Genomic DNA, 12,800 nt, shown 5'->3' with positions numbered 1-12,800 from the left:
AGAAAAGATTGATGTGAAATACTTATCAGTGCACAAAATTCATCAATAAGAAATACAGGGTACTTGGGAAATATAAGAAAAAGCACCATCATCCATTTTGCTGAATCCAGGAAAGCTTCCCCAAGGAGGACATATTTAAGTGAGACAGAAGTATCAAGTAGGTGTTAGCTTGACAACGAGAGAACAAAAGGGTAATCCTGGGTAGAGGTGATGGGTATATGTGATATCCTGGAAGTAGAAGACAGCACAGTATAGTCAGGGAATTTACAGTTTAGCAGGACTGCAATGGAGAGAACAAGGGGAAGATAGCATGAAAGGAACCTAGAGAGGTAGGTTGGGACCAGATTATGTAGGGCTCTGTAGACATGATACAAACTTTAGACTTTTTTTAAGTTAAGGAAGTGACATGTCAGATTTGTGATTTTAAAATTCTTTCTGGCTGCAGTGTGGGGAGGTTGAAGTGCAGCAGTATAGATTATAGATTATGGCTATTCAGACTGGAATAGTAGCAACAGGGAGAGTTGAGAGATAACTCCAGAGATAGATGATCAACTAGACTTAGTATTATTTTGGTTATGTGCAAAGGCAGAAGAACAATTTATTACTCAGTTAAGCTTATAAGTGAAAACTGAGCCATTGTGAACTGGACCAAGTCACTTGAAGCTACGATGGTACCTTTTTACCCAGAGAAAACAGGCCTAGGCTCCTCTTTCCCTTGGATTTAACTGTGGTTCAGTTTCTATAAGTGGAATCATTTGGTACAGAACATGTTTTTTGTCCTATCCTGAGGTATCAGCCCCATGAAGGAATGAGGAGACTAAAGGTATCCCAAGAGGCAAGTCCAGGAAGGCTTGATCCCCAGGAAACCAAATTCAGGGAAACCATGATGTGTTGATTTTTTTAACATTTTCGTTCCTCATAATAAAAAAAAATGTTTTTAATTCGTGTGTAGTTAACATACAGTGTTATGTTAGTTTCAGCTGTACGATATAGCAATTCAGCAATTCTGTACATTATTTAGTACTCATCAAGATAAGTGTAATCTTAATCCCCTTTACCTATTTCACCCATCCCTGCCCTTACCTCTGGTGACCATTGTTTGTTCTCTGCAGTTAAGAGTCTGTTTTTTGTTTTTCCCTTTTGTTTTGTTTCTTAAATTCCACATATGAGTGAAATCATATGGTATTTGTCTTTCTCTGACTGACTTCGTATCTCATAATGAAAATTTTTGATATGGTGTTTTTGGTACTTGATTTACCCACACTCCCTGGGTGAGTCAAGCCTAGTTGTCTGTGTTTGTACCAAACAACTTCACACTTAACCCTGGATAATAGGTAAGTAGATTTGTGGGGGCAAGGGATGTGCATTCCCTCACTGGGTTGAACCAAGTTAAGGGATCATCATGCTGATTTGGGATTGGTGGCTCTATTGTTTTTGTGAAGATAAGTAGAAGAAAGCAGGTTCCAAGAAAATGGAAAAGATATACCCAGAGAATCAGGAAATAAGAAATCATGTGGACTTTGAGAGCGTCAGAGTGTTGCTTTAAAGCCTCTCTCTTCTTGGTCTTATCCTCATGAGTCTTGATTCTAGTTTTTTTCCCACCTTGGATGTCCTTGACCTTGTACATTTTATATCCTTGCAATAAATCTTTATTTTCTTCTTTCCTTTTTTTAAAATTTCTTTTTAAAATTTATTTATTTTTAATATAATTTATTGTTAAATTGGCTAAAATAACAGTGTACAGTGTGCTCTTGGTTTTGGGGGTAGATTCCTATGATTCATCACTTACTTATAACACCCAGTGCTTATCCCAGCAAGTGCCCATCACCCATTTTCCCCTCTCCCCCACTCTCCCATCAACCCTGTTTGTTCTCTGTATTTAAGAGTTTCTTATCGTTTGCCTCTCTGTTTTTATCTTATTTTTCCTTCCCTTCCTCTATGTTCATCTTATTTCGCCTAGCATAATACACCCTAGTTCCATCCACATTGTTGCAAATGGCAAGATTTCATTCTTTTTGATCACTAATATTCCATTGTACAGTAAAACCTTGGTTTGTGAGGATAATTCATTACGGAAACATGCTTGTAATCCAAAGCACTTGTATATCAAAGCAAATTTCCCCTTAAATAATGAAAACTCCACAGATGTTTCATTTCACAGCCCAAAAATATTCATATAAAAATGATTGCAATACTATAATATAATGCAAAATAATAAAATACAAAATATAAAGAAAAATAAATTAACCTGCATTTACCTTCGAAAACCTTCATAGCTGGTGTGAGGAAGACAAGAAAGAGGAAGGTTATTGTGTAGGACGACTTTCACTATCAGTGGAATCAATGCTATCTCTTGGCTCAGTGGAATCTTTTACTTTTCATGCAACTTTAACAAGGAATCTATCCAATGATGCTTGCTTTTGCCTCCTTTTGAGGGTTTCATGCAAATGTGACATTGCATTGTTGTTAAACAGATTCATTGCTTGCACTGCTAACAGCCTTATTTGGGTAGTACTTTTCTACAAAACTTTGCATTGTTTCCCACATTTTACACATCTCCTTAATCTCATTTGAAGTGAGGAATTCTTCTGCCTTCTTTTCTTCCTCCTCTGCAGACAAGATGCAGACACAGACTTACAAAATCTTGTACTTTTGGCCAGTCGCATACCTTGTTTGTGCTTCTTGATTTCTTTCTTAACTTCTATCATAATCATTTCCTCCTTCTTACTGCCTTTCTTTTCAACCTTTTCTGCATGGGAGCCATTGTGCGCCCTTGCATGGATGTTAACGACAGTACAGTGAGAATAAACTCTTGTCATATATGGTATTTAATGCAACTGGCAATAAGGCAGCAGAGGAAAGGGTCTATATATGCAGGCAGCCTGACCTAGAATGAAGCAAAGGATTCCTAAGCTTACTCTTATATGGAAAAACAAAGGACTGTCCATAGGTCCTTGAAGTAACAAAAAATACACTAGTGCCAATTCTGGGCACCTTCCAGTGTTCTGAAAAATCACTGATTTCTGCTAAACACCACAGCCTGAGACTGAGCATTCGAGCATGGGCGACAATAACCCACAATCCTACAGCAGGAGAGGGAGAGAACCAGTTCTGATCATGTGATATACAGCATCCCATAATACTTGTATCACAAAACTGCTTATCAAGTGAAAATTTATTAGAAATTTTTGGGGGTGCCTGGGTGGCGCAGTCGGTTGAGTGTCCGACTTCAGCTCAGGTCACAATCTTGCGGTCCGTATGTTTGAGCCCCACGTCAGGCTCTGGGCTGATGGCTCAGAGCCTGGAGCCTGCTTCCAATTCTGTGTCTCCTTCTCTCTCTGCCCCTCCCCCCTTCATGCTCTGTCTCTCTCTGTCTCAAAAATAAACGTTAAAAAAAAATTTAAAAAAAAATTTTTGCTCATCTTGTTGAACACTCAATAGAACAAGTTACTTGCAAAATCCAAGATTTAACTGTATGTGTGTGTGTGTGTACATATATATATATATATATACACACGCATATACATATATATACGTATATACATACACACACACACACACACACACATATATATATATATATATATATATGCATGCCACATCTTCTTTATCCATTCATAAAACAGTGGACATGTGGGCTATTTCCATAATTTGGTTATTGTTGATAGTGCTACTGTAAACATTGGGGTGCATGTGTCCCTTCAAAGCAGCATTTTTGTATCCTTTGGATAAATACCTTGTAGTGCAATTGTGGGGTCATAGAGTAGCTCTATTTTTAATTTTTAAGGAACCTCTATACTGTTTTCCAGAGTGGTGCCACCAGTTTGCATTCCCACTAGCAGTGCAAAAGTGCTTCCCTTTCTCTGCCTCCTCATCAACATCTGTTGTTTCCTGAGTTGTTAATTTTAGCTATTCTGACAGGTGTGAGGTGGTATCTCTTTGTGGTTTTGATTTTCCTGATGATGAGTGATGTTGAGCATATTTTCATGTGTCTGTTAGCCATCTGATTTCTTCTTTGGAAAAGTGTCTATGTCTCTTACCCATTTCTTCACTGGATTATTTGTTTTGGGGGTATTGAATTTGATAAGTTCTTTATAGGTTTTTGGCTACTAACCCTTTATCTGATATGTCACTTACAAATATTTTCTCTCATTCCGTCAGTTGCCTTTTAGTTTTGTTGATTGTTTCCTTCACTGTGCAGAAGCTTTTTATCTTGATGAGGTCCCAATAGTTCATGTTTGCTTTTGTTTCCATTGCCTCTGTAGACATTCTAGTAAGAAGTTGCTGTGGCCGAGGTCAAAGAGGTTGTTGCCTGTGTTCTTCTCTGGGATTTTGATGGTTTCCTGTCTTATATTTAGGTCTTTCATCCATTTTGAGTTTATTTTTGTGTATGGTGTAAGAAAGTGGTCCAGGTTCATTCTTCTGCATGCCACTGTCCAGTTTTTCCAACACCATTTGCTGAAGAGACTATCTTTTTTCCATTGGATATTCTTTCCTGCTTTGTTGAAGATTAGTTGGCCATACGTTTGTGGGTACATTTCTGGGTTCTCTATTCTGTTCCATTGATCTATGTGTCTGTTTCTGTGCTAGTACCATACTGTCTTGATGATTCCAGCTTTGAAATACAGCTTGAAGTCTGGAATTGTGATGCCTCCAGCTTTAGATTTCTTTTTCAATATTACTTTGGCTCTTCGGGGTCTTTACTGGTTCTATACACATTTTAGAATTGTTTGTTCTGGCTCTGTGAAGAATATTGATATTATTTTAATAGGGGTTGCATTGAATGTATAGATTGCTTATAGTGTCAACATTTTAAGAATATTTTTCTCCCAGTCCATGAGCATGGTATATTTTTCCATTTCATATCTTCTTCAATTTATTTCATAAGCTCTTTATAGTTTTCAGCACATAGATCTTTTACCTTTTTGGTTAGGTTTATTCCTTGGTATTTTATGATTTTTGATGCAGTTGTGAAGGGGATCAATTCTTGATTTCTCTTTCTGTTGGTTATCAGTGTATAGTAATGCAACTGATTTCTGTACATTGATTTTATATCCTGCGACTTTGCTGAATTCATGTAACAGTTCTAACAGTTTTTTGGTGGAGTCTTTTGTGTTTTCCATGTAGAGTATCACTGGGACATCTCTTTTTATCTTAACCGCTTATCAGCATATATACTCTTTGCTTCTTGAGGCAACTTTTAGATATAGAAAACAACCTTAAATTCCCTGTAGATGGCATTACCCATCTTCTGTTCCTCAAATCAAGCATCAAAATTCATTTCACTTAGACTTGAGATTTAAATGTAAAAACTGCAATATTTATATATTTTTATTTTGGGTAAGAATTCTTTTTTTTTATTAAATATGAAATTTATTGTCAAGTTGGTTTCCATACAACACCCAGTGCTCATGCCAACAGGTGCCCTCCTCAGTACCTATCACCGGCCCTCCCCTGCCTCCTACCCCCCATCAACCCTCAGTTTGTTCTCAGTTTTTAAGAGTCTCTTATGTTTTGGCTCCCTCCCTCTCTAACCTCTTTCTTTTTTTTCCCTTCTGCTCCCCCATGGTCTTCTGTTAAGTTTCTCAGGATCCACATAAGAGTGAAAACATATGGTATCTGTCTTTCTCTGTATGACTTATTTCACTTAGCATAACACTCTCCAGTTCCATCCATGTTGCTACAAAAGGCCATATTTCATTCTTTCTCATTGCCATGTAGTATTCCATTGTGTATATAAACCATTTTTCAGTTGATGAACATTTAGGCTCTTTCCATAATTTGGCTATTGTTGAAAGTGCTGCTATAAACATTGGGGTACAAGTGCCCCTATGCATCAGCACTCCTGTATCCCTTGGGTAAATTCCTAGCAGTGCTATTGCTGGGTCATAGGGTAGATCTATTTTTAATTTTTTGAGGAAGCTCCACACTGTTTTCCAGAGTGGCTGCACCAGTTTGCATTCCCACCAACAGTGCAAGAGGGTTTCCGTTTCTCCACATCCTCTCCAGCATCTATAGTCTCCTGATTTGTTCATTTTGGCCACTCTGACTGGCGTGAGGTGGTATCTGAGTGTGGTTTTCATTTGTATTCCCCTGATGAGGAGCGGCGTTGAGCATCTTTTCATGTGCCTGTTGGCTATCTGGATCTCTTCTTTAGAGAAGTGTCTATTCACGTTTTCTGCCCATTTCTTCACTGGATTATTTGTTTTTCGGGTGTGGAGTTTGGTGAGCTCTTTATAGATTTTGGATACTAGCCCTTTGTCTGATATGTCATTGGGAAATATCTTTTCCCATTCCGTTGGCTGACTTCTAGTGTTGTTGATTGTTTCCTTTGCAGTGCAGAAGCTTTTTATCTCCTTGGGGTCCCAGTAGTTCATTTTTGCTTTTAATTCCCTTGCCTTTGGAGATGTGTCAAGTAAGAAATTGCTGCAGCTGAGGTCAGAGAGGTTTCTTCCTGCTTTCTCCTCTAGGGTTTTGATGGTTTTCTGTCTCACATTCAGGTCCCCAGTGACCGAGGTGAGCTCTGTCTTCCGGGGCTCAGCAACTCTCCCTCCTGTTGTCCTCTCGCCCTCCCCACTCTCTGAGAGCAGAGCTGATGACTTTTAACCCTCCAGATGTTAAGTCCCGGTGGCTGTTAGAACTCAGGCAGTCCGGCCCCTCTGCTTTTGCAAGGCAGACTCACGGGTGCTCTGCCTTATTGGGAGGGCTGCCCCTCCACCGCCTTGGCTCCCTCCCGCCAGTCCGCGTAGCGCGCACCGCCTCTCCGCCCTTCCTACCGTCTTCCATGGGTCTCTTGTCTATGCTTGGCTCTGGAGAGTCCGTTTTGATAATCTTCTGGTGGTTTTCTGGGTTATTTAGGCAGGTGTATGGGTGGAATCTAAGCGATCAGCAGGACGCTGTGAGCCCAGCATCCTCCTATGCTGCCATCATCGGGAGTTCAGGATTGTAAGAATTCTGTAAGACTAAAGCAGAAACCACAAAGGAAAGTATTAATAGGCTTGATTTTTTTTAAATGTTTATTTATTTTTGAGACAGAGAGAGACAGAGCATGAACGGGGGAGGGTCAGAGAGAGAGGGAGACACAGAATCTGAAGCAGGCTCCAGGCTCTGAGCTGTCAGCACAGAGCCCGTCGCGGAGCTCCAGCTCACACACCAGGAGATCATGACCTGAGCCGAAGTCGGCTGCTTTACCAACTGAGCCACCCAGGCGCCCCTAATAGGCTTGATTTAATAGAAATAAAATATGCCTTTCCACATAAAAGAAAATCAAAAATAAAATTCGAATTTAAATAATTCTGTCATCTGTGCCAAAGGATTGGTAGCCATAATAGTAATAATAATAGTAGTAGTAAATGATTTCAAATTAAGGAGAAAATGATGCAGATTCCACTGGAAAAAATGACAAAAGCTACCAACATGCAAATCCTAAAAGAAGACATTTAAATGGGTGGTAAGAAATTTCAGCTTCACTAGTAGTGATAATAAAAATAAATAAGTTCAAAAACAAAAACAAATATTTTGCTAATGAATTTTTAAAAAATAAACACCGTTACTAAAATTTGTACAAGAAAATGAACTTGTCACATACTGAAACTCTAGCACAGAAGTCAGCAAACTTTTCCTGTAAAGTGCCAAGTAATAATTATTTTAGACTTTGCAAGCAGTGCTGTCTCTCCGAAGCCATTGACATTTCTAAAATAAGATACTGTTGACAAGGTTCAAGGGAAATGGACACTTTTTATCTGGCTGAGTTATAATTTGTTAGAACCTTTCTGAAAGGTGATTTGACAATAAATTGTCAAAAGCTTTAGACTTTATTTGGATAATCTTTTATCTGAATTTTCTTGTTTTCTAACAACAAATGTCAGTTTTTAATGTGACAAGAAAATCGCAACCACTAGATTGAATGCAGAGTAAGAGAGAAGGAGATTCTGGGAGTTATGGAGGTTCCCATTGAGGGCATTAGGGATAGTGAAAATGCTGCCTTAGGAAAACATTTTAGTAAAAATTGTGCATCCTGTCAAGGTTTGGGGAACAGTGAAGAAGAAGTTAGCTTTCCCAGCAAAGAGCAAGGAAATGTTTATGTTCCCACTCCCGTGTAGAAAAAAGGAGACTTCATATTTTCCTGTGTATTCTTCATTTAACCCTCTCATTCTGTTTTTCTGTCTTGATCTCTGTTCTACACACTTAGTTTTCCAGGGCATCATACACCAGTTTAGTTGTGTAAGTAGGCTCAATTAATACCATTGTCTGTTTAATGTGTTTTTAGCTGGGTATATGGAGACTTTTAAAACCTAAGTAGTGTATCTCATATCTTTGTAACCCCAAAGCCCATTTTAGATGTTACTGTGCTGCAGTGGGTGGAAAATCCTGGACCATGTGTCATCTGTGTTCCTTCCTGGTAATATGGTAACTTGCCGGTAAACAGTACTCTAGGAAAAATTGTGACCTGATTATGTTTTCACCCAGTAACAGCCAGAAAAAAGATGAAAAATTTTTCTTTATTCTCTGTTAATTTAATCTGTTGTATGTCTTGAATTGACAGACCAACTTCTTTGGCATGGGAAGTAAAGAAGATGTCTCCAGGACGTCATGTGATTCCAAGTCCATCAACAGATAGAATAAGTGTAACATCAAATGCTCGAAGAAGTTTAAATTTTGGGTGAGACAAACTCAAAAAAGCCTACTAAGGCTTACATTATAGTAAATTATTTTCTGTGAATAATACAGTATTATACAACTGATATTTCACTTAAAAAAATCCATGTATATGTTTGTGTATATGTTTGAAATTGTTTGAATAAAAAGTTTAAAAAATCCAGTAAAGTTTAACTTTTCGAAGATTTTATAAAATGTAATATATTCAAATAGGATCCAAAAATTAAAACTCATAAACATATTTCATGCTAAATGATTCATAACATGAACTGGCAATTTCTTTATAACAAAAGATCTAAATGTATATCATAATCTATGTTACTGTCATGAAATTACATCTTTATGCATTGTAATCCCATCAGTGCAGTTTTATAATTGTTATTTTATGCAGTTATATTTTAAATCAATAGAAGAAAAGTTATAAAGAAAAAAGACATTTATATATTTTTTTGTATTTATTACCTATGTAGTTACTTTTGTTAATGCTCTTTATATCTTAATGTGGATTCAGGTTACTGTCTATTTTTCTTTCATTTTGGCCTGAAGGACCCCCTTTAGTATGTCTTGTTGGGCAGTTTTTCTCAGTTTTTATTTTGAAACTATCTTAATTTGTCCTTTAGTTTTAGAAGGATAGTTTTGTAGTGCATAAAATTCTTGGTTGAAAATCTTTTTCTTTCAGGACTTTGAATATGTTCTTTGATAGTGTCTTCTATGTCATTATATTGACAAATTAATGTACATTTATATTATTAAAAGATAAGAGTTTCAAAATAAAATATTTAACTTATATATGTATATTTTTTAAAGGTCCCCATTTAACTGAAATTTTCTTTTAAACTGAATTAATGAGAGCTTTTATATCATCCCTGTTCCCATACAATATTTATATTAAATTAATGAAGTATTAGACCAACATAAATTTTTAAATATATTTGACTTAAATTGTTATTGTATGGTACTCTGTATATGTGGATACACACAAACACACACACACACACACACACACACACACAAACAATTAAAATTTAAATATATTAAGCATATATTTAAAATTTTAACTTTTTGGGGGAAAAGTCAAGCAGTTTTAGGGTGCCTAGGTGGCTCAGTCAGTTAAGTGCCTGGCTTTCACTCAGGTAATGATCTAGTGGTTTGTGAGTTCGAGCCCTGAGTCAGGGTCTGTGCTGATAGCTTGGAACCTGGAGCCTGCTTGGGATTCTCTCTCTCCCTCTCTCTCTCTGCCCCTCCCCTGCTTGTGCTCGCTCTCTCTTTCTCTCTCAAAAAAAAAAAAAAACATTAAAAAAAAAGAAACAGTTTTGAAATGTGTTAAATTTATTTAAATAGACATGACGTAAATAGTGATAGTGACATTTATATAGCCAAATCAGTAGGGAGTAAAATGTTGCACTGATTTTTTTTTTTCTTCTTCAGATATAGGGGAGAAAGAGAGTACATAAGTAGGGGAGGGACAGAGAGAGAGGGAGGGAGAGAATCTTAAGGCTCCATGCTCAGTGTGAGCCCAATGCAGGGCTCAATGTCACCACTGTAAGATCATGACCTGAGCCGATATCAAGAGTTGGATGCTTAACTGATGAGTACCCATGTGTCCCCTACATTGCTTTTTTATTTGGAAACATTTCAGGTTCTTTTTTTTTTTTTAATCAGGCATATTCCATTTCTTTTTTATTGACTGCATAATATTTCATCATATATATTTTTTCACTTTTTAAATTTTTTCTCAAATTTTTTATTTTTTATAATGTAAATATTTAATATGTAAATATTAAATACTACACTACTGCACAAGCAATGGGCCAAATGAGAAATCAAATGGCAAATCAAAATATGTCTCAAAAGAAAAAGAAAATCCAATATTCCAAAACCTATGGGATGCAGCAAAAGCAGATGTTAGAGCGAAATTTATGCTACAAATGTTTGTGTTAAGAGAAAAGGTTGAAATAAGCAATATTACACCACAAGGAACTAGAAAAAGAAGAAACTTAGTCAAAATTTACTAGAGGAAGGAAATAACAAAAATCAGAAATAAATAAAACAGAGACCAGAATAATATTAAGTATGTATTTAAAGTTTAAAAAGTTTTAACTTTTATATTTGATTTAATAATGCAGAATTTTCTCCATAGGGGTTCACCTGGCACAGTAGCTGCTCCCCGTCTGGCTCCCACAGGTGTCAGTTGGGCTGACAAGGTAAAGGCTCATCACACAGGCTCCCCTGCTTCTTCAGATGTATCACCTGCCCAGTCTTGTCCACCAATAACAGTGCAGAAGACTTCCCGCAAAAATGGCAAGTGACATTGAATCAACCTTTTTATGTGGTAGACAGGTGGAAGGCTATGGAATTTTACTTATTTTATTTAAAACTGGTGCTAATAGTATTGCATATTTACCTTTTGTATCATTTATGTGATATTAATTTGCCTTGAAATAATCTTAAAATAATAAAATAATCTTTTGCAGATCATTCTAATCTCAGGTTTGCTCTGTGTAAACTTGAAGGAGGGTGATTCTTTAAAAAAAAATTTTTTTTTAATGTTTATTTTTGAGGGAAAGAGAGAGAGACTGAGTGCGAGTGGGGCAAGGGCAGAGAGAGAGGGAGACACAGAATCCGAAGCACGCTCCAGGCTCTGAGCTGTCAGCACAGAGCTTGATGTGGAGCTCCAACTTACGAGCCATGAGATCATGACCTGAGCTGAAGTTGGACACTTAACTGACTGAGCCACTCAGGCACCCCAAAAGAGAGTGATTCTTTTGTTAATTCATTTGTAAGATCCTTTATAACTCTTTTGACTTAAATAGAAAAAAAATGACTACTAGTTCATTCCCTAGGCAGTATACTCTTTTTGTGTCACTACTTCATTTCATTAATATTTGAATACTGTTTTGGTACTAAAAATGATATTCTTATCTTTGCTTACACATTTGTTTTCTATGCCATCAGAATAATTAAGGGGCACAAATAAATGTAAGAACTGTTATTCCAAGGACCTGTTTATCCCATAAGAATTTCCTTCATGGACTTTGACAAAAGTGGTGTTTGTACTTTATCATACAAAACCTAGAGTATACAATTTAGAAGCAGAGGTCATGGGAAGGTATTTTAAGAAGAAACTAGAGTCAACCTTGATTTGGGAAGATCAATGTTGATACAATGGGGAGGATAGGCACCATGAGGGATGACTGGGGACTAGGGAGTAAGATGTCTGTTTACTTTTAAAGTTTTTATTTATTTATTTTGAGAGAGAGAGAGTGAGAATACATGTACGCTCACATGGGGAAGGAGTAGAGAGAGAGGGAGAAAGAGAATCCCAAGCAGGCTTCATGCCATCAGTGAGAACCCGATTCAGGGCTTGATTTCACTAACCGGGAGATTGTGACCTGAGCCGTGATCAAAAGTCAGACAGTTAACCAACTGAGCCACCCAGGGGCCCCTGGGATTGAGATTCTTATTAATCAGAAAGCGAAGTAATGAAAATGAGAAACATATCAGATCTAACTGGAATCTCTTTTGGAACACAAACATTATCTTGTCTCTTTTAACTGAAAGTAGTCTGAACTTAGAACATAAAAAATAAAAGCTGGTTGTTTAATGTAAAAAAAAAAAAAAAGATCTTCCTTCATAAAGCCTTTTTATTTAGACATCAAGAATAAATTTTTTTTAAATTTTAAACATTTACTAAGTTGTGCTAAACTTCTGATATATAGAAATGTATATCCACATAACTATATATATACACACATATAAATTATACCAATAGTAATATTTTGAGCTTTACCTATGAAATTAATTTTATTTTTGGTCAAATATTTCATCTGTATAATAAACCTAATCTGTTCATCAGAACCTTAAATCCATCTGAGGTAAGGAATATAATCCTGGGTAGGACTTGGATATGGTAGTGGAATGGTCAGAACTGCCCCTAGCCCATACAGGATGCCTTGGTACAGTTTAGAAAAGGGAGTCTGAGTGGATACAGTCATACACCCATAAACTTGGCTTGGTGAGTAGAGCCTGGCAGGATTTCAGCTCTCACTGTCTCAGCCTGGTGCCCTTATGCAGGGCATAACCTGCATATAGGTGGCAGTCCTGGAAGGAGCTGCTCAGTGGTAGAGTGAGCAGAAAGTGGT

General features: G+C 37.0%; 1 protein-coding gene across 3 annotated transcripts in view; it reads left to right on the top strand.

Moving 5' to 3' along the window:
• Positions 1-12,800, top strand: part of SCAPER (S-phase cyclin A associated protein in the ER) — a 508,094-nt gene that overhangs the window by 83,976 nt on the left and 411,318 nt on the right. For all 3 annotated transcript variants that reach the window (XM_030317623.2, XM_030317622.2, XM_030317624.1), the window contains 2 exons: positions 8,546-8,662; positions 10,799-10,959. In XM_030317623.2, the coding sequence (XP_030173483.1) occupies positions 8,546-8,662; positions 10,799-10,959 (278 nt within the window). The remainder of the gene's footprint in view (positions 1-8,545; positions 8,663-10,798; positions 10,960-12,800) is intronic.

Source organism: Lynx canadensis, chromosome B3, assembly GCF_007474595.2.
Source record: "Lynx canadensis isolate LIC74 chromosome B3, mLynCan4.pri.v2, whole genome shotgun sequence".
Classification (NCBI taxonomy): Eukaryota; Metazoa; Chordata; class Mammalia; order Carnivora; family Felidae; genus Lynx; species Lynx canadensis.
Note: the sequence above shows the minus strand (reverse complement) of the source record. Positions and strands in the feature narration are given on the sequence as shown.